The 27,584-nt window shown below is 37.9% G+C and overlaps 1 protein-coding gene and 1 long non-coding RNA gene across 8 annotated transcripts; one reads left to right on the top strand and one right to left on the bottom strand.

Annotated features, from left to right (window-relative positions):
• The first annotated feature begins 119 nt into the window (after positions 1-119).
• Positions 120-5,071, top strand: LOC308199208. Its single transcript, XR_013954495.1, has 3 exons — positions 120-188; positions 1,621-1,748; positions 4,941-5,071. It is a non-coding gene; the product is annotated as an uncharacterized lncRNA (long non-coding RNA).
• Positions 4,296-27,563, bottom strand: LOC308199192 (calcium-activated chloride channel regulator 1-like). 7 transcript variants are annotated; one of them, XM_080602975.1, is made up of 15 exons: positions 21,248-21,959; positions 18,188-18,328; positions 17,812-17,962; positions 16,838-16,955; positions 15,939-16,110; positions 15,168-15,395; positions 13,151-13,375; positions 10,807-10,984; positions 9,564-9,670; positions 8,672-8,896; positions 8,219-8,486; positions 7,385-7,549; positions 6,364-6,585; positions 5,104-5,382; positions 4,296-5,073 (listed from the first exon to the last, which is right to left on the bottom strand). In XM_080602975.1, the coding sequence occupies exons 1-15, from the start codon at positions 21,431-21,433 to the stop codon at positions 4,892-4,894; spliced, it is 2,847 nt and encodes a 948-aa protein (XP_080459101.1). In that variant the 5' UTR covers positions 21,434-21,959; the 3' UTR covers positions 4,296-4,891. The 7 variants fall into 7 exon arrangements, with proteins under 7 accessions (XP_080459101.1, XP_080459102.1, XP_080459100.1 ...); XM_080602976.1 differs by having other exon boundaries at positions 4,296-5,058; XM_080602977.1 differs by adding an exon at positions 27,429-27,563 and having other exon boundaries at positions 4,297-5,382; positions 21,248-21,364.
• Between the last annotated feature and the right edge of the window lie 21 nt (positions 27,564-27,584).

Below are 27,584 nucleotides of genomic sequence, written 5' to 3'. Positions count from 1 at the left end.
GATATCAGCATACAATGTGTGAAAAGACAGAAGCATCAAAGATTTTACATTTGGAGACGCAAATGTAATTCTTTTCATAGCTTTCATTGGTGTTGCCAATAGCTCCCAGTGGCGTCCCACAACAAGACAGAGATACTGAACAACTGAGTGCAGGGGTGCCTGACGCTGAGGCAGAAGCATCACCTCAGGTGAGAGGTACCCCAGGAATGCCTGGGACAAGTGGTGTGTTCAGGCTGGAATTCACAAAAGCCGACGTGGTCTAGCTCTGGCCAGAACAAAATACTGCTTAGTCTTCTGTGAACCTTGCACCGTGTTGCTGCCCATGGCGTATAAACCTCACCAACCAGAGAGGAAAGTGCTGCCCTCTATGGCGTATTGACAGCCTTGACACTCACCTCTTTCCTTCAGAAAATGGGGAGATACCTCTCCTTTCCTTGGAAGAGGAGGAAGAGTCTGATCTATTAAGCCCCCAAGGGTTAGAGCACTCTTGTAGGCTTTGGAATACCTACTTTTAATTGTTTCTTTCCTAGGGAGTGCTAAACACAACAGTCCCACTTCTTAGGACTGTGACTTTAATAGACAGTACTTCCACCTTTAGCAGATGGGCTGTTTGGCTTATGTGGGGCACTGAATGTTATTTTCAGTTCCCCCTTTCAACATCCTTCCTCTTTTCTCGAATGTTAAAGCAGTTGGAGTGTGAATGAGAGGGAGAAAATAACTCTCTGGCTAATGGTTACTACACTTCTCAAAGAGGAAGATCTGTTTTAGTGAATGTTTATATATTTCATATAAATCAGTCCTAATCTGGATATATTTTCCCCATTTTATCTTACAATAGTGTAATGTAAGACTAAATTCAGTTATTGGATCACAATGTGGAACTCCATGTTGCCTGAATTCCATAGTTTTTTCCTACTCCTAAAAGACACTACTGAGTTATTCCCTTTCTTGAAATTCTCTTTCTCCATACCCTGTAAGCCTGTGATCTAGTGTTCAGGAGAAAATCTGGTTAAACTAACATATCTGGTTCCGGCAAGGAGAGCCATACCTTGTGTGCAGACTTTGTTGTGAACTATATACCGACCTAGAGAGCTCTGAAGGTATATTGAAAGAATGTATGGCATGTAGAGATACACTAGCTAGTTCTGCTAAAATCAGCTGCAAACAGCTGAGGAGTCAGCATGCTTACTTTTTCCACCTGTGCTGGAGAAACTGTATCCCCCTTCAGAAGTGTAGGGTAAACAGCAGGGACGGTCACTTGTAAAAACCCTGTGTTCTGACTTTATGGGAGGGTGGTGTTTAAACTGAAGGCTTTGGACTCAAACATTTAACAAAAATGGCCCCAAAATGCCTCCATAGTCAGTTTATATCACAGTGAAAATGCCTTAAAATAAATACATTTTGGTAGTGTTTATAATCCCAATAATGTAGAACTCATGCTGGAATTCATATATGCTTAGTTGTACAATATGTTGAGTTACATGGGTCATATCTTCTGCCAATGTGTGTATGTATGCTATTTCCCTTCCTACTCGTGACTATTCAACTGCAGCATATATTTGCATAAAATAGCAATTTTATGAATATTTATGTCCATGTTTATGTCTTCTTTGAATGCAGTTAAACAGCTGGAAATTAAGAGTGAGTTCTGGCAGTGTGCTACGAGTCACACCATCAACTAATATTCTGAAGAATAGCAGCAATCCTTGAACCAGATTTTCAAAATACACATTCACAAAAATCTGAAGGTACATTTAATTTAACATTAATTGATGTAATGTAGTCAAAAGACAAAATAAATAAATACATAAATAAATAAAAGGAGTAGATTGTGCCATTTTAAAGAAACATTATGATGTTTTCCCTCTGTTTAAAAGTCAAAGCTTATTTTACTAAGATAGGTAAAAGCACTTGTTTGTGTATGAGTCTACAACCTCTGTGCCAATATTAACAACTGTGAGATTAGTTTGATAATAACTGGGCAAAGATTATAAAATCAGTAGTGCCAGCTGCCTGGCTCATGTACAATCAGTCTTTTATGAAAAATCCAGGGACTGGATTTGACAGAACCAGAAAGCGGCTGTTCTCAACACCATGCTTCCATCCAGAAACTACAGCTATCTGAATGAGAATTAATGCTCCTTTTCATATTAGTGCCCTTTTCCACTGATCCTCATGGCAGCTGTTGCTGTGCTTCTCCTGAACACGTTGACTGGATTGTACTAGGACTGCATGCAGCAACTGGCAAAACATTCAGTAGGCCAAGGTCCTAAAATTTCAGGGAACTGGACTGCCTCAGTCACGTGTTGTTTTTGTGATCTTTGTCCTCGCAGTTTCATACTTCCTGGAGCCATAGTGGGTTAGTTTGATACTCAGGCAAGATAGTAATTTGGTCCCATAACCCAGTTGTCCATCTTAGAAAAAAATATACTTGGAAGAAGATTGTACGGAGAATTATATAGGCCAGAACTGACCCCTATGGAAATAGAAATTAAAGCAAAAATATTGGGGTTTCTTCATTTTACTGTGTAATATTAGTCTTATGACAGGATATAGATTTGCAGCTCTACCCTTTCCCTGCTGATGCCTGAGGGAAAGTCACTTTAACACTTGGTACTACAGTTTTTCCACATGTGGTAAAGGAATAATTCAACAAATCTCCTCTGTGTTGTGAAGTCTACTGCTAGAAAAGCTCTGTATAGGAAGCCAAAATTATTTTAAAAGCATTGGGAAGACCATCCTTAGGAACAAAGTTGATATGGTTTTGACTTTAACAAGAACATCTTTTCTAGCTAGTCTAAACTTGAGTGTGGCAGTTGCATCAGGGACTGGTACCCCCAACTCACGTAGCTTTAGTGTATACATACTCTTGGTGTAAATTAATAACTGAAATTAGTAAAAACAATCTTACCCTGTCATTTTGCACTTGCTTGGCAGGAAGCATGAAAGAGCAAAATTTGTCTGCCTTTTGTGGAGATGTTCTGGGGTGTGCTGAATCCTCAAATACATGAACAGAATTCTTCAGATATTTACCTGTAAAAGAAAGACCTTAATTCAAATGAATCCTTTTCTTGCTCTTCTAGTAGGAGCCAGGCTTAAGTACTAAATTCAACCTTGGATTAATCATATTTGATTGTACTTTCAAATATGCGTTTATATTAAGGTCATAGTATCCCGGAGAGCGATGCTTTATCTCAACAATTTTGGAACATTTGGGAAAACTGGAAGTGTTGGTGGAGCCCACTAGATGTCAGTGTCACCACACGTAATGCAGCTCTGCTCACTAGGCAGGTAGGGTTGGTGTCTTCGGAGTAATGCGTGGATTGACCTGGATCACTGAGAGCGTATATCTTAGGTCTATCGCATTTTTACATGATGCTAGAAAACAGTTCCAGCAACAGTGCTGCAACCCATTTATTCTGATTGTACAATGTAGTTCCTACCAAAAAACTTGTACACAGCTGCCACAGGAATACTTCAGAGAATGAGAAGACACTTGAGAAGAAACCAAAAGGAGAAATATCTGAAAAAATGGACATTCAGTGACCTAAAAGCTACTAGGGAGAACAGATATCCTCAAACAGGCCTTTGGTGTCTGACTCTCTTCTCCAAAGGAGCCTCCCTTCTCTAAAATGTGACAGCTATTCCTGTCTTGATATTAAAAGAAATTGCAACATTTGTTATTTCTTGAGGAAATAGAATTTTAGATCTGAAAATATGTCCAGTAATAAGACTCATTAAGAGACAGTACTACATAGAGTTACAGAAACCCACAAAAAAATGAAAAAATGGGCATCTAGATAAAAAAAAAGCAGAACTTGTGGAAAGTACAGAAGTAGCAAAGGAAAGGTAGAGAAATCCATTAAAATATTAAAAAGTTTGTGCTTTCAAAATGTAAATTGCGTTAATAGATGCAATTTAGATAGATAATAGAATCATGCTTGTAGATGAAAATACTCATGTTTGCAAGACATGGTGTGTTGACTGGGTAATGCTCAACTGTGAATTACACTTTGACTGTAGAATTTACTTTTTTTTTTTTTTTCTCCTCATTATTATCAGTACATTTCTCCCAGTAGGCAAAGGTGAAAAAGCACCTGAAGCACCTGGCCATGTAAGAAGCCTGAAGCATTCTGGTTTGAGACAGTTATTACTAATTTGCTAGTTAGCAACCTGAGAGAGAGTTGTAGAGATCTCCTGTCTCCCTCACACCCCTTCTCCGTTAGCAGCTTCTAAGCTACCTCTTGTTATACAATGGTTTGTCCTAGCTCCTAAGTTGTAGCTCTGTTTAGTCTCATGGGAACATTTTCCACATGCTCATTTGAATTTACTCTGCAACTCTAATTCTGGAAGTATTTATATACTTAACTTTCCTGGGAGGCCTGTAAATATACATTTAAATTTATTTTTTAAATAAACTGCCTGGAATTATATATTTTTGTTCTTGGCTCACTAAACCTAAGTAAAAACTTGTGGAAGATATGTAGGAAATCTTACTGCACTACTTGAAGATCTTTCTGACCTCTTTTCCCAACTTACCTGACTTCTGTAGAACATAAAAATAAGGAACGCATTATTTTCCTTTACTTTCTTTATTTAAGAAACAAAACAAAGTAAAACAAAACACCACACACTATATTGTAAAGACCTTGCAAGAGAAGAGTTAAGAATTTATATCACAGAGAAACAAAGTACATATACTTGAATTTAAGACATGCTTTTGAAAATCTGCATCTATAAGGCAATCAAAAAGACAAATACGTATCTATTTAAAACAAGTGCACTTTTTGAACATAAAAATACACCTTTTCCTGCTTTGAAACTTATGTATGGCAAAAATTACAGTAAACTCCTTTTTTATTATTATTATTGTTTTATTTTACAGATACTGTCATATTCTGATTGCAGGATTCCTTCTCCTTTGTTTTTGTACAATACAGACAGCTGAACTTACAATAACACAGACAACTACAACACATCCAGCTACAATTGCCACTATTAGTGTAATGTTAACGCTGTTGCTGCTGCCTCCACCGCCGCTGCCTCCACCGCCGCTGCCTCCACCGCCGCTGCCTCCACCGCCGCTGCCTCCACCGCCGCTGCCTCCACCATCTGAAGGCTCAGATGCTTTTGGAGGGATGTACCATGTGGCTTTTGCTATGTTAGACATGTCTGAAGTCAAGTTTTCATTATCAACAGCACGCACGGCGATGTAGATTATGGTACCATTTTCTATTCTCAAATTTTCTGGTTTAAATTTAAATGTTTCTTTGCTACCAGCCTCCTGAGGTGTGAGATCAGAGGAATTCACAGAAGTAGCATTATCAAATTCATCTTTTAGGACCAGAAGATTGTCACTGCTTTTTATTATGTATTGGACAGCTAGGGAAAAAAGAACATGCATAACAACAAATGAATATAGATGTTTTAATATCCCTGCTTGTGGTGACAGTATAGGACTTCTAGAGCTGTTTTTTTTTGGTTTTGCTTTTTTTTAAAACAAACAAACAAACAAACTGCTGCTAATTCCTGTTTTACTACTGACTATTGCTCAGCAGCGTTGGGGGGGGGGGGGGGGGAGGTGCTGTTTTAGGATTGCTGTTAACCCTTACTTTGCAGCATCTAAGGGTCTGTTGTTCCCAAATCTGGGAACTCTTTCTTTTCAATAGCCTTAAAAAATAGCTTCACCAACAATCTTAGCTCTGTGTGGACTGTGCAAAATGTAGTTGAATGAGAAGCTCTGCTGTCTAAACACAAACATATGGCGAAACAGCAATTAAAATACGTGTATACAGAAGGGGTGGGCCTTGCATATAGTCTGTATTCTCTCTCACAGCATGAGGCTTTGATACCAAAAACTGGGAAAGACACAAAATGAATCTCCCATTTGTGTAATTAGAGAACCTGTAGTTACATTGCTATACGTGCATATGTCTAATTTTGGAGGTTCTGCTGTTTCTGTGTCAAGGTTGTAGCTTTTCAAGACTTTCACCTCCTCCCTATCTCTTCTTCTTAGGAAGATCTTTTTCTCTGTTTAGATATTAGAGAAATGTGCTATCAGCTCCAGACCAATACAGGATCTTGATGTATTTTATTCATTTGCTTATATATATATATATATATATATTAAACATTTTCTTTTATAAAATTCTCATGTAATATTTTTATAACATCCTTTTATGTATTTTTTTTTAATGTGAAAAATTAAGGACAATTAAAACAAGTATCATGCGACAGGGTAACTTTCTGTTTGGTTCCATTTTCAAGTGGGAAATATGTAGCCCTCATCCCTGTTTGGTGGTCTTCGATGCATGCCTTATCAGACAGCAGGATCCATCACATCACACAAAGTGTCTTACTCACCTTTTCCAACGTCCATGTCATCTCCTGGAGCTGTCCAAGACAAGACTACTGTTTCATTTTCTATAAGAGCATCAAGGTCTGTAACTTTACAGGGTGGAAAACCTACTGTTGGAATGTTATCCAGTACAAGAGAAGCCGTTGAAGTTCTGCTGAAACTTCCCAGCTTGGCTTGAATGTCTTCATCGGCAATTTCAGGTCTTGGTACATTCATCTGAACTTTACCTGTTTGAAAAAAATTTCAACTTCCACCATGACAGAACTCCAAACTACATTTCTTTTTATTTTTACTGTATCTTATCTCTTCTCATCCTATAATTTTTCTTTAGCCTATTCAAATTTAGTAGAAAGTTGGTGAGCTAAAGACAGAAAATGACCATCAGAAAAGCAAGTTGCAGATGTTGGTGAATAGTGGCTGTAACAAGGTCATTTTTTCTACCTCTTCCTACATATTGTAGGCTTTAGGAGTGTTTCTATTTTACAGGCCATACAGTGAGGTTTTTAGACTTTTTTATATCAATTCTTATAAATTTCACTGTGTGTGTATGTGAATATTAAATTGCAACAACTAACGTATCTTCAGCATTAAGATGAAAAGTACTTAAAAAAATCCAGAGAATACAAAAGCGATGTTTCCTAACACTAACTTGCATACAAATGTTGCACATTGAATATATTTACCCCAAAGCCCCATTCTAAAATCTTAAGAATTATGGATTTGAAATTTTTGTTGTTAGCTGCAGACATACAGACTCTGAGCAATACTTACTCTTTCGTGGCTGTCAGAAAAAGTGTTTTTTAGATTAAAGACAATATTTAACACTATTCCAGTACATAGGAGACACTAGTTGGAGTTGGTTTGTTTTATACTAGAAATATTGGAATAATACTGGAAAAGTGGAATATTTGTTAAGATCAAATACCATTTTTTGAACCTAAATGATCACATTTGCTTCACTTTTAGACAACCCACCTCCCCGCCTGGAATCACACAAATAATTGTCTATTTCATAAGAGTTCTTACCATTTTCTATGTAGCCTGGTACATACAAGGCTCGATTTGGCCTAAGGCCAAGTCTGACAGTCGTATTTCTCCCTTGGGCGCTGACTTTTAGACTATATCTTCCACCGCTTTTTAAAGAAGTAAAATACCTTGAGTAGACTCCATCATTCTTGACTGTGTCAGCACCTGGATATAAAATTATTGAGAATTAATATCTAGAACAAAATACCTGCTGGTAAACAGGTTATTTTTGCTATTCATACACAAATATAAAAGCTGAACATTACTGTGCAGAAAACCTGGCAATGTTTTGATAATGTGGACATCTTTAAAAACAGGCATTGTCCCATTATGATAAACTGAATTTATAATGTATTTTGCTTAAAAAAAAACATTTGGTATTGACACCTTTAATTGGGTAAATCTCTTGTTACTACTTGTAACCACCAACTTAATTCTTACTGACCATTCTGATAGGTCAAACACCTTTAAATTGAAAAACAAAACAAAACAAAACCAACATAATATAACCTTTGGCCAGGAATTCATCAAGACAAGGTTCTTTCTCTAAGTGAACTTGAGTGGTTGTGCCTGACTGACTGCAGTAGATGGTCTGCTGGTAGCATCCAAGCTATCTATTCTAAATCCTAGCAGCAGTACAAAATTAACCTCACAGGTTCAGAAGACAGATGGTGTTTAAGAAACACAGGATAACCCATTGAAATCTTATTTATGTACACTGTTTTAGGGCATAGACATGACTCAGTCCTTAGTGGTAAGTCTGAAGAGAACACACAGACTTGTATTCCAAAATGCATAAATGCAAAGGTTTTTACTGTGTATACGGAACATTACCTGCACCGTTATCAAGAAGTTGAAGGCTTACTGGTGCAACACCATCCTTCTCTACGGTAGCTATCACAGTTGCACCAAGAACAGGCAAGAACCCTTGGCTAACCTCTGCATAAACAACAACCGGATTCGGTGCAATGTTTGCCTTTTTCATGTAAGCTGCCACGTTCACAGGAGGAACAACAGAAGATGCTGCTCGAGAGGTAACTGTTATTGATATATTTTGAGTTGTTGTACCCTCATTTTTAATATAGTAATGCCAATCTCCGACCTGCAAATAAAATACAAAAATATATTTTAAAAAATGTGAAAAAGCTTCATGCTCTAACAGGACTATTGTTTCCCTTACAAAATAATAATAAACAACAAACTAAACAATGACCATTAAAGAAAAGTAGTATGCTAGTGTATAGGAAATATTAATTCAGAAAATAAAAGAAAACATTCAGTCTTTACCTCTGCAGTGCCATTTATACCGAGTCTAGCTGCATTTGAGTTTAAATTATCTAATGTGAAGTCTGAACTTCCATACTCTTTTCCTTTAGGGTCCCTCAGAAAGAAAAATGGCTTTGTGGCACTCCATGCAATGACGAAGAAAGTGTCATTTCCCACAGTTTCGTCAATGGTCACAGTACTATTAATCCATTCATAAGATTTAATGTCTATCTGTTTGCTTTCAAGCTGTTAGAGAAATAAAATACATGTTATTGCTATTCAGTAAAAAAGCACTGGAAGCAACTGGAAAATTAAGAGCAATTTGTCATAACTATTGAATGAATAAAAATGCTTTCTGAAGCTTTCTGAAATGACTGCTTGCATACTAACATTGATTTTAAGTATAAAATTATGGTAAAGAGAATAAGTTACAGTAAGTCCTTCACATCTGTATTTAATTTTATCTAGCCATCCAAAGCATTGTGCCAGTAAGTTGTATTTCCACTGTAGTTTGTCTGTCCCTCAGACTTTTAGAAGAGAGAAAAAAAAGTGTCTCCACATATGACTATACAGCTTACAAGTAATAAGACAGAAATTAAAGTAGAACAGAGGAAAACATATAGAAAAGAGAAGTATACAAGATTTCCTGTATTACAATTATAATAATGTTGCATAATTTCCTAACTTTTGTATCAAGAATGATAAAGTCTACATTAAGAAAACAGCCTGTCATGACCTTAATTTTGTTTTTTGCTGTTTAGGTGGGGCAGAAGAGTCAATTCAAGGCAATAAAACAACTAAAAAACACTGGACATGCTTTTTAAATCTACACTGGTGGATGTTTATAATCTAGCTACCTTTGCAGTGGTATATTTCAGAGCATAGGAGGAAAAAGAAGTGTTGAAATTCAGACCTGAATAGACTGTTGAGAAATATCTCCACTTCCTGATGTAATCGCACTGAATGCCTCAATTAGTTTACTGGGGAGGACTTCATCTACAGCATAAAGTTGTAAACCTCCTGAAAGACAAGAGTAAAAGATTTAATAATACTGATTTATACTCTAAAAATGACAGTTTTTATGTGGCTTCTAATACCAAATGTTTTACTGAGATAGCTATTTTATTAATAAATAAAAAATTAAAGACATCTTTTTATTAATGCAATAAAACACATAATAAATTCATGTAAAACTCTATTTTGGCTTGTGTGATCAGGTCACTTTCATCTCTCATTAACATAGTTTGCCTAAAAATCACTCCCTGCAGCAAAACATCACATACAGCATTTTTAGACTTTTCTTAGTACTTTTGGATTTGGAGCCACATCTCATCTCCCTCCTCCCCTCAGTGTCAGGGAGTGACTGCAGTGCTGAGCCCTGGGGAGCGTACATGTGGGTATGAGTCTGAAAATGCACAGCATGAACACCTCTCAAATAAGAGTATTTATTTACTATGCTTGTTTGAAGTCAGATTGCTTTCTAGATCTACAGTAGGATTCTTCCTTTTTTTTTTTTTTTTGCCATTTGCATTTGCAGGTACTGTAGCATGAAGCAACACCCCTATGGATAGTTTTAAATGTTTTTTTTAGAATTAACTATGTAGCTCCAGCTCAGCTGACAGCTCTGCTGGCTAATGACAAGGGCAGTCACAGCGTTTACACTAGATCACTTCAGCTGCAGCAAATGGAGAAAATTTACATACAATGCAAAAAAAAAAAATCTTAAAATTTGAAGAAAATAGTGTTCTAGTCTTTGTGTGTTATACCAGAAATAAAATTATAGTCATTGCAGAACATTACCTCTTATATGCTTATATGCTTATATGCTTATACCTCTTATATGCTTATTACCTCTTATATGCTGTATGAGAGTATCATGATTCCATCTCTTTAATAATATGGTATTATCATGTTGTATTTTTTAAATCAAGATAGCTTATAATGCAAAACGGTGGATAAAGAGTTCTGCTTGTTTGCATTAAAAAGCCCACCAGAACCAGAATTTTTTTTTAAAACAGATTTTTTAAAAATTAAATTTGTTTTAATTTTTTACAAGTCAAATGTATTTCTTTTTTCCAGACCAAAGAATTGCCATGCTTTGACATCTTCATACTTCTATATGCATGGCAAAGAAACAGTGCATTTAGAAAAGTTACCTGTTATCGTTGAAAATTCTTCTAATTCTTTGGCTGCTGCTTTACCCAGTGCAATGGTATGAATTATTGCTCCACTTTGTTTCACTTCATTAAGGCAAGCTGCCATACCTGAATCCTCTCCGTCTGTCAGTAACACAATTTCTGACCCATATGTTACACTGATTTGATCTTTAATTATCTGCATTGAGACAAGAATTTGAGATATAAACTGCAGAATAACTTTTAAATATTAGCATATCCCATAGCACAAATAATCTGCGAATTTAGAAGTACTGTGTTAAATTCTAATATTATTATAATTGAAATTGCAACATCTACTTGCTTAGACTTAGTAAGTATTAAATTATAAATAAGAAATATTTAAGATAAGTCCCTTCAAACTGAACTATTCTATTCTATTCAGGGAAGACACTTGTCCCTGGCTGAATATGTCAGAAACATTCTGCCTGCATATGCTTTGCTGTTTTATGGAATGGATTTTTAAAAACTTGTGTCTGCTGCCTGAAATTATTCATCTTTATTCTCCAAGCAACATTTCAGACTGAAGAAGGAAAAGTACAGACCCATGGCAATGTTTGTGTTAAGTGAAGGTGGGCTGGAAGTGGTAGGGATTGCCCACCAGGAGGCCTCTGTCTTGGTTGTTCCATCCCACTTTGGTTGCCCATCAGCATCCTAACCCTTGTCCCGACCCTCCTCTCTGCCCTGGGCTCTCAGCTACCTCAGCAGTCTCATTGTTCTCTGAATAATTTCTTTCTTTCCATTTCCTATACATTGCTACTTGTTTTCAGTTTTGGATCTGAATTAGGTGACATCTGCTGGGATTTCAAATATTGCCAGCCTAAGAAAGTAAAACAGGCAAACAAATAATACTGCCTATTCATTACTGTTTCCCAGTCTCATGATTTGTATGTGGTTTCACAATTTAGGGGCTTGATTCATGACCAGTGAGCCCTAGGAATTAAGAATACCACTACTGCACATCTTCCCACATCAACACTTATTTACTCTATATGTTTACCATGATTCATTAGCCAGATCCCTTGTGTTTTCTCAGTCCACATTTTGCTAGAAAAAAAATCTTGAAGATGTCAGGTATACAGGATGTCCCTTGTCATACTGGCCTGCAGACTTTCCTCTGTGCATACACCCAGCAATGTGACCTGCCTGTGAGTTTGTCCAGACATTTCAGAGTTTTGACTGCAGTACTCCATATTTCACAGAATCATCTAGGTTGGAAGAGACCTCCAAGATCACCTAGTCCAGCCTCTGACCTGACACTAACAAGTCCTCCACTAAACCATATCGCTAAGGGCTACATCTAAACGCCTTTTAAAGACCTCCAGGGATGGTGACTCAACCACTTCCCTGGGCAGCCCATTCCAATGCCTAACAACCCTTTCAGTAAAGAAGTTCTTCCGAATATCCAACCTAAACCTCCCCTGGCACAACTTTAGCCCATTCCCCCTCGTCCTGTCACCGGGCATGTGGGAGAACAGACCAACCCCCACCTCTCTACAGCCTCCTTTCAGGTAACTGTAGAGAGCGATGAGGTCGCCCCTGAGCCTCCTCTTCTCCAGGCTGAACAATCCCAGCTCCCTCAGCCGCTCCTCGTAAGACTTGTTCTCCAGACCCCTCACCAGCTTCGTTGCCCTTCTCTGGACTCTCTCGAGCACCTCCATGTCCTTCTTGTAGTGAAGGGCCCAAAACTGAACACAGTACTCGAGGTACAGCCGCACCAGGGCCAAGTATTGGGAGGGAGAGGGGAGGGGGAGGAGGGTAAGGAACACGACGATAACACACAACAATCACTTCCCTAGCCCTGCTGGCCACACTGTTTCTTATGCAAGCCAGGATGCTGTTGGCCTTCTTGGCCACCTGGGCACACTGCTGGCTCATATTCAGCTATCAACCAATACTCCCAGGTCCTTCTCTGCCAGGCAGCTTTCTAACCACTCATCTCCAAGTTATTTCCTTCCATTACAAGTCATTCAAGTAAAAGTAATCTCTTACTCTTACTAAACTTACTCTTGCACAACCTAAATAGAATAAGCTTTGTATGTTTCCAACTAGAGATTCAATTTTCTGAAATTTGATTATTCTTGAACTTCACTTTGCAATCTGATCTTATTTTTCAATATCCTTTTTCAAACAAGGGCATCACATCCAAATACTTTATATACCCAATTTTCTCCTGATAGATTCAATAATCATAATATCTTTTTTAGCTCTACCATTACCAAGGAAATCCACGTTCAGTGGATCCAGTGGAAAGCTGTTAAGTATGCTTTTTGCTTTTTCCTCATTTTCCATACCTTCCAGGAGATATTTCCACATTGTACTTTACCTGCAGTCCTGTCCGTACACCTGCGCAGATATTGGTTCCTCCACTAGCTTTTGTAGGTAGTTTCTTAACAAGATTTTGACGTACTGCATCACTGGTTATTTGTTGCAAACGACTTTGTATAGATGCAGAAGACTGAAATGTGACAATTCCAACCCAGGAACCAACTTCAATAATTTGGAGCAGAAACACCTCTGCAGCTTTATAGAGATGTTCGATGCGGCTATACTATATGTGAAGAAAAACAACATTTTTAGAATGCAGTCTCCTTTGAAAAGCTTTTACTATGAACAAAATATAGAACATTTTTATGTTGTTTTTAATAAGAATTTAAAAACATCTGCCGCAGGGTAAATATGTATGCTCAGTTCTAAAACACAGGAGATGTGTACCATGTTCTGGCATCATGAAAGTGTAGCAAACTACAGTTTCCAGGAAAGTTGTCACCAGGCAAACTCCATCTTCGAATGTTATGACTTCATTCCTAAAAAAGATTTTTGTCCCTTTTTTTTATTTTGATGATATGGTGGTAATGAAAAAAGGAAACACCTGCAATTCCTTAGGAGTAGGTTAGACTAGATACTAAGCATTTTGGAAATATAAATTAAAGTAAAAGAATGAGTATGTTAAATGCAAATATTTGAAGATATTACTGAAAAAAAAAACGTTATATTTGGAAACATTTCTCTCTGCAGCTAGCTATTCTTACAGTAATTTTTGTAATTATCTTAATTTTGTGTTTCAGCATTACATTATTACTTACTAACTGCTTTAATAAAATGTACTATGATAGACATCTGTGTTATAAAAATCATATAATTTATTACAATTGCAGATCTTTGCTGAAGATCAGTCTGGGCTAGAATGGCATGTCTGGAGATAGATCCCGTGATGTAGTTCTACAGGAGAATCCCACAGTTATTGCATGGATGCCATACCTGTAGAATTGGAGCATATACTGCCTTATGCTTCTTCATGTAAATTTTGGTTTAAGGCATGACTGCCAAATATTTAAGAATATTTCTCAAACTGCTAGAGACTTTTGAATTATTTTCTTGAGATCAACAGTCCTATTTTTAGGCTTGAATTCCTGTCAGAAATGAAACTCTGAACTTGCAATATTTTCAGTAAAAGAGTAATGGCTATTGGCTCACTACTGAACCTTGGAAGAGGTAAGTTGGATAAAGAAATGCAGAATGTCATCAAAAAAGGATATATAGGTTGATTTTTAAAAACTTTTGGAGTATGCGTAGAGGTTTGAAATCTATTAATAAATCATGAGATATCTGCCTTACCTACCCAGATAACTATGTCACCCTTCTACAAATGATCACATTGTTTACAGGTTTATAAAAGCGTTGTGCTTATTTGCATAATAATCCTATATTCAGGTATCTTTACTAAACTTTGCATCCATATACAAGCTTAGCATGTCTTGCCTGTGAAAGGATAAACCAACGCAAAATTTTACGGGAGAAAAAAGAAAGAAAAAAAAAAAGAAAGAAATATAGCCTCAGCCTTGTTAAAATGATATAGCATTATGGCAGCTCACACTCTTGATTCCAAAGAGAAATATTGCAATGAGGGAAGAAAATCAAGAAAATCTAATGTATTGATATACTGTAACCTGCATGTTTACTTTAAAATTTTAGGATTATTCATAAGGAAAATACAATTTGAAATGCCATCTATGACACATTTTCTGCTTGGAAGAAGTATAACAGCACTGTGACTCCAGGTCTGGAACAAAGGAATGAAAGCATTTAAAGTGGAGATTTTAGAAGGAGAAAAACAATGAAACAAACAGAAAAAAAAACAACCACTAAGTCTGGCCTAGAAGTCTCAGTTTTTTCTTCAAATGATTTACTGTGGAAATTCAAAAAAAAAAAAAAAGAGTAACACTTTTTTTCTAAAATAATATAGTTAATAACTGAATTGATTGAAAATATTTTTAATTTTGAAACTTTTTCTGCTTCTTACAATTTTTAGTTAAAATTGCTTATTAAATGTGTTTTCTTACCGATGCCATGCTCCCAGAAACATCCAGTACTAATGAGACTGCTCTGTCTTGGGTCTGCAATAGACTGAAGGTGGTCTCGAAAGGGGGTGCAGAACCATTTACAACAGACGAGTTGATAAAGTCCTCAGATTCCATTATTACTTCCCATGTGCTTTTGTAGTTGCACATCTTATTCTGCATATTTGGAGCCTCACCATTGTGAGTGTTTTTATCACAAAATGCAACCACCTAAAAAGTTGGATTGAAACCAATAAGAATTCTGAACCCAACAGTTCGAGCATAAAAGAGTATCTCATTAAAGAATATATGAAGTTTGTGGTGGGCGACAGGGCAAATTGGTCTTCTCCAACAAACATCCTTTGTGTCATGGTGCCTGGCCAGACAGGATCTCAGAAGAAGATAAGAAGAACTATAAGATTTTTCTTCAAAAGAGTGTAATAGAGCTAACTAGCTCTTTTACAGTTATCTTATGGCAAGAGCATTTAGCAAGAATGCTTCATTTTTATGCCTGTTGACCAGATTTCCCAAACAAGGAACAAGAAATTTGCTGAGATTTCAGTACATCTCACCCTTATTGACATGAAACATTTGTCAGATCACTTTCTCTAACTGCTTTGTCTTCTCTTTTGAACAGATTTTATTAGAACTTATAGCAAGAACCACATTCTTTGAAATAGACAGAAGTTAATCAAAGTAACCTAATTGATCATTAATTGACTAGACCCCAAATGTTACTAAACTCTCAGTCCAGAAACGGCTAGTAATACTTACAGATGGTAAGCTTTGCATATACATAATAGAAGATGTGTGATTTTGATTTTTATCTACTACAAATTTACATCCAGCTTCATATAGCTGACCATCATATTTGCAGTCTCTTTCCTCACACTTGCTTCCACTGCAGCTTTGGAACACAGGCTTACCTATGACACCAGCTGAACACCTATGGGAAGATAAGATAGGCAGGGCTGGTTAAGAACACATACATAATCTGCAACAGGTTATTTATTCGAACTTTGATTGCCGTAAGTCAAATTGCCATTGACACAGCACTGTACTACACACCACACAAGCACAAAGGTAGACAGTCTCTGTGCCTGGAAGAGTCCTCAAACTAATCTAGAAAGGGTTATAATCAGAAAACACTTGTGGTCTTTTGTTGATGAGTTGATAAATTTCTTGTGATGTTTATAGACTATGTATGAAAAACATTCTGCTAGTAGCTGCAATGCAATAGACTGTACTGGTATGCCTGACCAAGAAAAGCTTGAACTAATTCTCTACATCCATTCAGTTATTGTCCTTCTTTGTAGAAGCTGTTAAAAATCATAGAGGTTTCAGTAGGGAATTTCAGTGTTGTTAATAACTGCTATTTAACAAAATTATCTTAAATATGTTTATAACAACTGGTGACTAAGTTTACAGTTGCACACAAAGCAAAATATTACCCAGCCTGATCCATAGAACCTGTTACGAAACAGCACTGAAGGCAGCTGCTGCTTTCTGGGTCAGGTAGGCCATAGACAATGCTGAGTCAGTTTCTTTTAATCTTATGAACAGATCTAAGAGACTCTACAAAGTACAAGCTCAGCACAGACAACAAGAACACCAAAAACATTATCGAAATGTTTAAAAGTGAAATGTAAAAGCAGAAATATGAAAACCGATACCTTGTTGCTTCAACACTTGCTTTTTCAGAATTTATGGACACATAAAAAGGTGCATCAGTATTATATTCATCGAACACCCCCCAGCGAAGGTGAGCCCACTCGTGGACCAAAACTCTACCTGTTGAAAAGCAGTAATATGTGCACATTCAAAATACAACTGTTTAAAACCTACCCAGCATTTTGCTTGCTCTTTTTAACAAACTCAGATAATTCTTACCTCAGGAAATACAAACAAAAAAATAAATGAATAAAAATTGTGAGAGTTAAGCAACAGGAAAAATAATTTTTCCTTGAGGTAAATATCATGGAATCACAGAATGGTTTAGGTTGGAAGGGACCTTAAAAACCATCTAGTTCTGCCCCCTTGCTATGGGCAGGGACAATTCCTACTAGACCAGGTTGCTCAAAGCCCCATCCAGCCTGGCCTTGAGCACTTCCAGGGATCCAGAGCTTCTCTGGGCAACCTGTTCCAGTGCCTCATCACACTCATAGTACAGAACTTCTCTCGAATATCTAATCTAAATCTACTCTCTGTTAGTTTGAAACTGTTATCTCTTGTCCTGCCACTACACTCCCTAACAAAGAGTCCCTCCCCATCTTTCTTGTAGGCCCACTTTAGGTACTGGAAGACCACTGTAAGGTCTCTCTGGGGCCTTTTCTTCTCAAGGCTGAACAACCCCAACTCCCTTAAGCCTGTCTTCACAGGAGAGGTACTCCAGCCCTCTGATCATCTTCATGGCCTTCCACTGGACCCACACTAATAGGTCCATATTTTTCTTATGCTGCAGGCCTCAGAGCTGAAGACAGCTCTCCAGGTGGGATCTCACGAGAGCAGAGTAGAGGGGGTGAATTCACCAAGTTTTTTTAATTTTGGCAAGCAAACTGGAATAGCCAAGTTCGCTAGTCACTTTGAAAAATCTTGGCCATTTCATATTAACAATAAAGCAGGCAGTTACATTAAATAGCAGTATTACCTCTTTCTCCATAAATGTTAACCAAACCGTCATTTAACAGGAAGTTAGGTGTAAAATGGATGTACCGTCCTTTCTCCTTACATCCTCCATACTGCAAGGTATAGGGATCATCTCCATATTTCAGAAAAGGGTCTGCTATGATGACATCTGCCTAAAACAGTAAGACCAACAGCATGGGTATAGAGAAGGGTTAGGTGATTCTTCCTCAATTAATTTAGTCCAGCAAGTATTTTTATCCTACCAGCACTCCCACTAACTCTTCTTTTGAGTAAGCACTTACAGGATTTTTTCTACATTTTGCCATGATTCATAATGTAGACTTATCAGTCTTGCTTTTCTTTGTGGTTCTAATCATACATGGTTCTCTAAATCATACCTTGTTATACGATTCTGTTTTTAATCTTGAATAGTTGCCATTTTTCTTCCATGTTTTAGGAATTATAATTTTTACAGACTTGAAGAAAAACCGATGTTTTGTAGCTTCAAACAAATAATTAGAAGCATCTTTAATCATTCTCTAGAGAGTGAAAGAAAACAAAATATTAATATCAATGTTAGTATTTAAAGTTTGTACATGTGATGAATAACTTACCTTTCTCAAGAAACAGTAGTAGAATAAAGCAGAACTGAGTACATAACAAAAATCATGAAATACTACAGTCTTCACTAAGAAAAGAAGGAATGAAGAAGCCAAGACTCAAGTTCTTGTTCTTGGAATCTCTCAGCAGTTCCGTAACCCTCCTCTTAATCAGACACAGCAATAAAATTCACACTCTAGCCTTCATATGAGATAAAAATTACTGAATACAAGAATTTTATCCTTAATACTGACATGACAGCAAGTGAAATTAAATATCCATGTTACATGCACACAAAATTAAGCTAAACGAGATTTCTTGTAGACATTCAGTTTGCCAGGACTGAGAGTGATAGTGAGTGCTAACCCCATGACAAGTTGACCAGTAACGAGATGTTGTGCTTCAGCTGCCCCCATGCTACCCCTTGCCTGCTTTGCAAACAGAACAGAGTTCTTTAACTAGTTCAGTGAAACTAAAGGAATGGTGTAAGAGGAAGTTCTCATAAGGCTAGCTACCCTGTTAATTTATCAGGTGGTAGATATCTTACACCAACAGTAACCATCACTTCTACCCTAAAAAAAACCCCACATATATATAAATAAATAAAAAAATAAAATTAAAAAAGTTTAGTAGCTTGTCAATGAAAATACAGTGATATAAACTTTATTTCATTGTTAAATAAGGAAACGGTCAGTGACTGACAGTAGTAAGTAAACTATCACATCCACTTTTGCTTCATGTAAAACTCTTCTCACTAGATGAAAGAAGCCTGGAAATGTTATAAATTTTATGGATGACCAAAGGATGGTATCCTTCATACTTGATCTTAGAACTGACATGGGATTGTGACAGTCTTACATCAGGGTACAGAAGGCATTAGATTAGAAGGCCTCAGGATACAGAAGGCACGGCACAAGTTGGGGTATTTGTCAGAATAAGTGTCCTGTTCGGCACGTTTTTTCTAAAATAATTAGGCTTTTCTTGCTTTTCAGTGTTCTTGGGAATCTGGAGAGGTCCCAGTGGACTAGAAGCTGGCAAACATTGTTCCAGTTTTCAAGAAGGGCAAAAAAAGAAGGCCTGATAATTAAAGGCCTGTCAGTCTCACTGCAATGCCTGATAAAATTATGGAAAAAGATTATTCTAGGAGTTATTGAAAAACACCCGAAGGACATTGTGGTCATTCATCATAGCCAACACTGGTTCACAAGGGGAAGGTCCTTCTTAATGAACTTAATTCCCTTTTATGACATGTTCGGCCATCTAGTTGACCAAGGGAACCCAGTTGATGTAATCTTTTTGAATTTCAGTAAAGCTTTTGATACAGTTTCTCACAGTATCCTTCTGGACAAAATGTCCAGGATACAGCTAGATAAAAATATAATACAGTGGGAGAACAATTGGCTGACAGGTCAAGCTCAAATGTTTATAGTAAATGCGGTTACATCAAGATGGCAGCCAGTCACTAGCAGGGTTCCCCAGGGCTTCATTTTAGGACCAGTTCTCAGTACTCATTAATGTTTCCATAAATGACTTGTATGTAGGACTAGTAAATGCTTTGAGTAAGTTTGCTGATACTAAATTGGGAGGAGCTGTTGACTCTGTCAGGGGTAAAGTGGGCTTGCAGAGAGATGTGGGCAATTTAGAGAGCTGGGCAATCACCAACTGCATGAAGTTTAACAAGAGCACGTACTGGATTCTGCATCTGGGAGGGGGCAACTGTAGCTGTACATACAGACTGGGGAAGAGAGGCCAGAGAGCAGCCCGAAGGGCCACCGTGCCCTGGGGTGCATCAAGCATGGCATTGCTAGCTGGTGGAGGGAAGGGATTGTCCTGCTCTACTCTGCCTGGTGCGGTCTCAGGTCAAGTACTGTGTGCAGTTTTGGGCACCACAGTATAAAAAGAACATAAAACTATTAGAGAATGTTCAAAGGATCACTTCAAAGACAGTGAAGGGTCTAGAGTCACTTGGATTGTTCAGCCCAGAGCAGAGCAGGCTGAGGGGAGGCCTCATGGTGGCCTGCAGCTTCCTCATGAGGGGAGCGGAGGGGCAGGCACCGAGCTCTGCTCTTTGGGACAGTGACAGAACCCAAGAGAACAGCACGGAGCTGGGACAGGGGAGGCCCAGATTAGATATTAGGGAAGGGTTCTTCACTGAGAGGATGGTTTGGCACTGGAACAGGCTCCCCAGGGAAGTGGTCACGGCACCGAGCCTGATGGAATTCAAGATGCGTTTGGACAACACTCTCAGACATATGGTCTGATTTTGGGGTGGTCGTGTGCAGACCCAGGTGTTGGACTCGATGATCCTTGAGAGTCCCTTCCAACTCAGGATATTCTGTGGTTCTACGAACCTGGCCAACATCTTAATCTAGGAGAATTGACCTATCAAGGCATCTAAATGGATTGTAATGAAAGTTAAGCCCAGAAATGCCACTAAACCTAAGCTTTCTGTGTTTTTTTTTTCTTCCTTTAGCCTTTACAATTTTTGGCAAGGAACATCAGGAAGCATGCTAGCTAATGACACCTAATAGTATAATCAACGAATAATCAACTCATTCATAGAATATTCTTTCAGATAAAGATAATTTATACAGCTATTTAAAGGAGTTTCATGCTGGCTCCAAACAGGGCTATTACAGCACTGTTTCAGATAATTACTGCTCTTTATAACAGCAATAGATGTCAAGACAAATTAGAAATGACTGGTTTACTAACTGTGGGATTCATCCATGATTAATTCAAAGCCAGAGGAAAAAGTCCTGTTTGTATGAATGGGACTCATGTTACTTTCCAAACAGAAAAAGTCAAGATGTTCTCAACTGCTGAGAATCAATGTATGGAAATGAAGATGTTCTTACCTTTGTGTTCAGGATGATGTTGGCATCTTCTGGCACACTGGGATTAATTGCAACAACCAAATCCTCATAGCCAGTCTGATTTAACCACACCATGGAACCGTTTGCCACATACAGAAGCTGAAAAGACAACAAAAATATGAAACTCCTAAACACCCCCATTATTTGTCCTGTCTCCACACTTAGCATTAGAAAAGGAACGGGTTGTCAGCCTTATTTATACGAACGCCTTTGATGTCAAGAGAGGCGTAACATTTTACAGGAAGACTTTGATCTATGTGAGTACAGTGAAAAGTGATTGGATAAGCTGGTTGCCTTCAGTTACACGTTAATTTCAGGAAGAAATGATTCCATCTTAGTGCCACCTAAAAAATAAATTTTACTTCCTTATGCCTTTTCAGATAGTCTATGCTATTTTATTTACTTTATGTCAAAATTAGTCAGGGTCCTTTTCTGAGTAAGCAGAAATAATTGTACAAACAAAGCTCTTTGGAATTTCATGAAAAAATATAGTAGTGCGGTAATTATATAATATGGAATTGAAACAAAATCAGACGACTGAGAGATTAAAAGTGCTGATAAACTTTGTAGATATGACTTAGCATGTAATAGCCCCCCTTTTAAATGACTGGCATTCTTTCTCTTTAGGTGACTAATCATGACATTTGGATTAAAATGTGTTTTTCTGGAGAGGGAAAAGTTTGTCAAGCAAGTCAGAATACTCCATGGGGCTGTTCTAACACTCCTTGACATTTCCCACTTCATATTCTAAGAAACTTCTGCGGAAGGGACCTCACATTTTACTCCAATTCCTTGGTAAAATATTTAATACCGTCATGCCTATAACTCATTTCCAGTGATTTGAGAAACGTCTGTCAGGTGATGATTTTCTACCACCTACTTTTTGAGTCATCTGCTAAGTAGTTCCTAATTGTTAATGAGGTGCTTGGTTAATCCAGCACATTGCTATACTTTAAATTGCATTATCAGACAGTGTCACAGACATTTCGTGATATAGCTATATCCTTAATCTATCCTACAGTCTTAACTGTATAAAAATAACAAAAATGGAATAAATGTGGTCATTTTTGATAATATTTTCATATTTTAATTCATTACTGAATGATTTCTGTATTAGTCTTTCAATTATTTTTGTGGAACAGATGGTAAGTTTTCCAATAATTTTTCAGGTCATCCCCTCTGCCTTTTATAAGAATATTATTTCTTCTTGGTGATATTGTAAGAGTCCTTAATAGTCAGGAGAGTAAAATGCTGTTGAAATTCTTATACAATTCTTTAAAATCACTGTGCAAAAATTATCCAGTTACGTGCATTTAAAAATACTTCTGCCAGAAAATTTATTTCCATCTGTTTTACTAGTGGATCAACAAATAATTTCTGATTGTCACAGTATGAAATGACATCATACCACATTTTCCCAAACATTGGATAAAGTAATTAGCTAATATTTGCTTTCCTTTGTAGTTTTTAAACCAGTAATGTTTTTATTGTTTATGTTAACTGCCTTATTCTAGCATAAGCTTTTTCTTGCTGTTTCTGATACTCTTGTTTTTGCCACTACCTTCACTTCACCTCTGATCTGAGGAGGCACTTAAGCAAAACCAAAATTGTATTCTGTTTGCTTTTAGTAATCACTGAAGCCTTAGGAACAGTAACGTCCAACTCCTTTTTACACCCCACCCCCCCCCACAACAATGGAGAAAAGCAAAACTTATTGACTTTTACAGTATCAAGGAGTTATGACACAGGGAAGTCAACAGTTAATATGTGTTGAGATGTCAAGGAGCTTAAGTGTGTGTGTTTGGCCATGTCATGCAGTCAGAACTGGAAATAGTGCATGACTTAGTCTTTGACAGCTTTTTGTCTTAGATTTACTGTGATCTTTGTGTTTAGTTTGATCCATGGATTTACTGTACCGGGCTGCAATATTTTCTTGCTGTATGCTCTTAATCCAGTCATTTCCTTTAATATTACTGCAATAACAGAGGAATTGAAAATTCTTTTACAGGACACCTGCTTAGTTCTACTATGTGCAGCTCCAAAGGCCAATAGACTTGTCCAGTATGAAACGCAAGATGGTACAATGGCATTACAAAGTTAATCTGATATTGAAGGTGTTTGTATAAGAAGGAGCACCCTAGGAATAGAATCCACAGTTTTGGTCTCCTCATCCCTTTCTCCTGCCTGGGCTGGGTTTTTCCAGTTAAAAAATATTTTGGCTGAAATGGTGTAAGAAAGGTTTTCCATTTTCCTGGTAAACTGAGAGGGAGCTGGAAACTTCCAGCAGTCTTGAAGAGAAAAGGCTGAGAAGGAAATATTGTTGGTTATCTGGAAATATGGACATTGGTTTATTGCAACCACTGTAAACATGGGTACAATTCCTTTTGGTAGATAAGGCAAAAGTTTAAAAGCAATAGAAAAACACAGAGAAGCTTGAAAGCAAAGTGCTGGTGAGATGAGGAAGATTTGGCAAGACCCAGGTCTCCTGTCACACCTGCCCATTTGGTCTCCAGCAGAGCTCCTTCTACTATGATCATCCATGCAGGTCTAAGCAAAATAAACTTAATCATGTAAAAGTCTCATTTCCCACATGAGAAGTGATGTGGCTGTCTAGAGCTATGCCTAATCAAGCTAGAATATTTTCTATACCTTCAAGAGGGCCACACTTTATTGAATAAATTAGTTAGCCTTCCAGCTTTCACTATTGGCCTGTGATCAGTTGCCCATTTTAGTTACTCCAGCAGAAAGCAAACAGTATTAATCTGAACTTTTCTGAAGGAAGATTTCTGTCAATTTTCCAATGGAAAATTTATATTTCTCTAGTTCAGATGAGATAAAAATTGTATAACTTTTCTTTAACATCCTACTACAAACATAGAAAGAGTATTGTCATGCTAGAGGACAGGAAGAAAAATGAAGAGCCACACCTTGGAACAGGATCATTACACAATGTGAAGTCAAAAGGTAAATTCTTTTTTGGCTGAAATGATATGACACTTCCCTGTAAGGCAGGATAATACAGCAGTCCTTCTTTTGCAGACTTCCTTTTATACTCTCATTACTTTTTATGAGTGCTTTTTATATATTTATTTAATTGCTGTCTTTTTTACATCTTTCTTTTATCAAAATCCTAAATGCACCAACAGACTCTAACCTGCCCATAATCACCTTTATCTGTAGCCTTTCCACAGCTACCCCCGGCCTTCATCCACCCCAGCCTTTAACTGCCAGACTGCAAAGATCAAGTCTGATTTGGTGCACCTATGAAATCTTGGATCAGATTCTTGGGAAAACAGCCAAATTATTCTACCTGCTCCCTTCCCATCTCTTACTAACTTTCCATATTTTTTTTACTGGTCTGTCTAACTGACTTTACTCGGGATATATTTCTGGAGATTTGAAATATCAGGTTGCCCCAAATTGCTTCCTAAACTTAACTGTCTAGTTGAACCGGTTTACTTCCTGAAGAAAATTGTTCCTGTAACATTCAGTTGTAAACACCTTCAGCTCTTTCATTGAGTCCAAGCCAAGTAAGAACAAGAAATGGTAGAAAAGGTATAGATTGAACACACAGTTGGAAATGCCATGGGCTGTGGTATGTCCAGTCATGTGCCTTTTTATAACCTGTACAGTATTTGGCAGCACTGACGTAAATGAGTGGGCAGTATCTTCAGTCTTAGACTGAAACTCAGCTTCCTGAAGCCTTTACAGGGAAATCCAGTTTTGCTGTAGTTTCCTTTCATTTCTTCAGAACAGCAGTCATCGTTGCACTGCAGGATCAATCCTCAAAGGAAGACAGAATCTTCAAATGCTTTTTCACTTGCTTACTCCTCTACATTCTGCCAAATACCAAAAAAGATCAATGCAAGATGACATGACTATAGTCTTGCATTGTCTTGATTATTTATCATCAAGCAATATCTTCTGAAAGATTCTGACAGGAAACCACACACTTGCTTAGAAGCAGGACATGGTGGAGAAATACTGTCCCGTAGCTTCTTACAACTACCTTCACACCTTGGACCTGCCACTCCATTAGCAGTTCTATTCTGCTATCACCTGCAGAAGAATAGAACTGATATCTGACATGAAAAAAAAGCATTTCAGCTTTAGAATTTTCTTTCATCATGGAGTAAGCAGTTAACATTTACTGTCATTGCTCCATTGTCAAAACAGTCCTATTGCAATATAGTAAATAGAGCCAGCCATTTTCTGGCTAAATGAAGCCAAAGAATTCTTTCTTTCTGTTATTCTGGTTTCCTTATGCCTTGCTTTCTGTTCTTGCTTGGGTGGTTTTTTTGTTGTTGGTGGTGATGTTTTCATTTGTTTGTTTCTTTCTGTTTGCCCATTTGATTTTAACCATTACAAACCTTAAGCTTATTTTATCCCTGTCTCTTAACTTGATGCAATGGAAAAGATAATTTCTTCTCTTCCTATTTTTTTTTTTATTTTCCTGGTGATGCACCTCTATCCTTCTTCCCTGGTTCAACAGTGAGAATGTGAAATGGTCTCAAGGGTAGAAGGTAAAATCACCTAGATCTGTAACATTTCACCCTCTTTTGAGGGTGGGGTTTCACAAAGGAATGTAGGCCAAAGTAACACTGGACTGTGTGCCATAACTTGTGCTGTAAACACAAAAGAGTTCCCAGCCGAATCAGGGAAGTGATCTGGTTTACCAAGGTTACTTGGTGGCAGCTGAAGGAAGGTGGTGGCTGAGCAGTTAGAGGCAAGGGAGCAGGGCCTGTCCTGGCTGCAGCACCAACTTCTTCTAGACCAGGTCCCCACTGAAATGCCTGGGTCATCCCTTCTCTTCCTGCTCCTTTTTCCATCTTACCTATTCCCGATCCTAAATTCATTGAATAATGCAGAGTTTTACTTCTTTCACCTCCTACATTAGCATAGGAACTCTAAGCCTCCAGATACATGGGGTATCTGGACTCAGCTAAAAGTAAAAATCCACCATTTCCCTAATTTGCCACTCCATGAGGATCAGGAGCAGGCGAGAGGGCTACCTAGCTCCAGTGGCTTCATGCCTATTCCCTTTACACCATCCTGTCTCTTTCACAGAGGGAGACCTCACTGGGAGAAGTCACTGAGAGAGAACTCAGAGTTCTCAGAAGAGCCCTCAGTTTTTCACTCTGGAGAGATTGTGACAAGGGTCCTTCCTGTCCCCAAACTCCTTTCCCTGCCCTTCCTTTGCCTTTGCGCTTTTGCTCTTTCCAATCTGCATTACTGCTGAGGAGCTAAAGCACCAGACAGCAATCTCGCTGCTGCCATAGGCTGCTTCTCAGCAGAGCCCATTTATTTCCACCTGCAGCTGCTACAAAATTGGCTGCTCCTGGGGTGCAGCAGCAGCAGCAGCTGTCACCTCACAGAGGTGCAATAAGGAGATGGTGGCGATGACATGTAAATGTCAAATTTTAGCAATGTGACAATCTCCCGAATCTCTCCTGAAATGCTGTGTACACTTCTGTATTCTTTGAGGAAAAGATCATTTTAGCAATACAGAATCTGGCTGACTTTGTTGTATTTAATTCAGTATCCAATTCATTTCAAGGAAACAATGCAAATTTGACTTTACATAGAGGAGACATTCTAGAAGTTTCCTCAATTCTTTTTCTTCCAGGTAGTGAAGAACTAATTGACCCAGACTCCAGCTATAAAATATTGCACTGCCTTATCTTTATACATGGTTTTACAGCACGATAATCATTACATTTGAGATTCCGTGTTACGGGAAACAAATGTAACCCCGCACATTGCATGCACACGCATGCACAATACACACACTCATATAAATTCATACGCACGAATGTAGTTAAAAATAAAAAAAAAATTAATGTGTTTATAGGATCAAAAGAGATCCTTGAAGGACATAGTAAACTCAAAGCAATCCCAAGTGTTGATAATCAGCACTTTTCAGCCTTCTGAACCCCGGCAGAGCAGCAACAACAGGGCTAATCGGATTCTAACCCAACTGTTTCCTTTAGTAGCAGCTAACATCCAAGAGATTCAGCTCTGTGGTTTAAGGATACAAGTGATGAGTAGAAGAGAGAAACATACTGGAAACACTTGTACACTGGCACAGTTTCCCTCCAAACACCCTTAATGTGACACTTTAGACTTGAAAGCAGAGAGTGTGCCGGATAGGCTTTGTGTGTACCTCTTGTGCTCCTTCCCTTGTCTGCTCTGGTTTCCAGTAAACATTATTTTGCCTTCTGTAGGGTCAGGACAAAGGTTATTTCTGCCTCAACAGAGAAATTTCTCAACTAAGCGCCCTCAGCCTCTGATCTTCTTCCTGTGGAATTCCCCACCACAC

Source organism: Anser brachyrhynchus (genome assembly GCF_964034855.1).
Source record: "Anser brachyrhynchus genome assembly, chromosome: 8".
Taxonomy (NCBI): domain Eukaryota; kingdom Metazoa; phylum Chordata; class Aves; order Anseriformes; family Anatidae; genus Anser; species Anser brachyrhynchus.
This window is presented reverse-complemented; position numbering and strand designations above follow the sequence as displayed.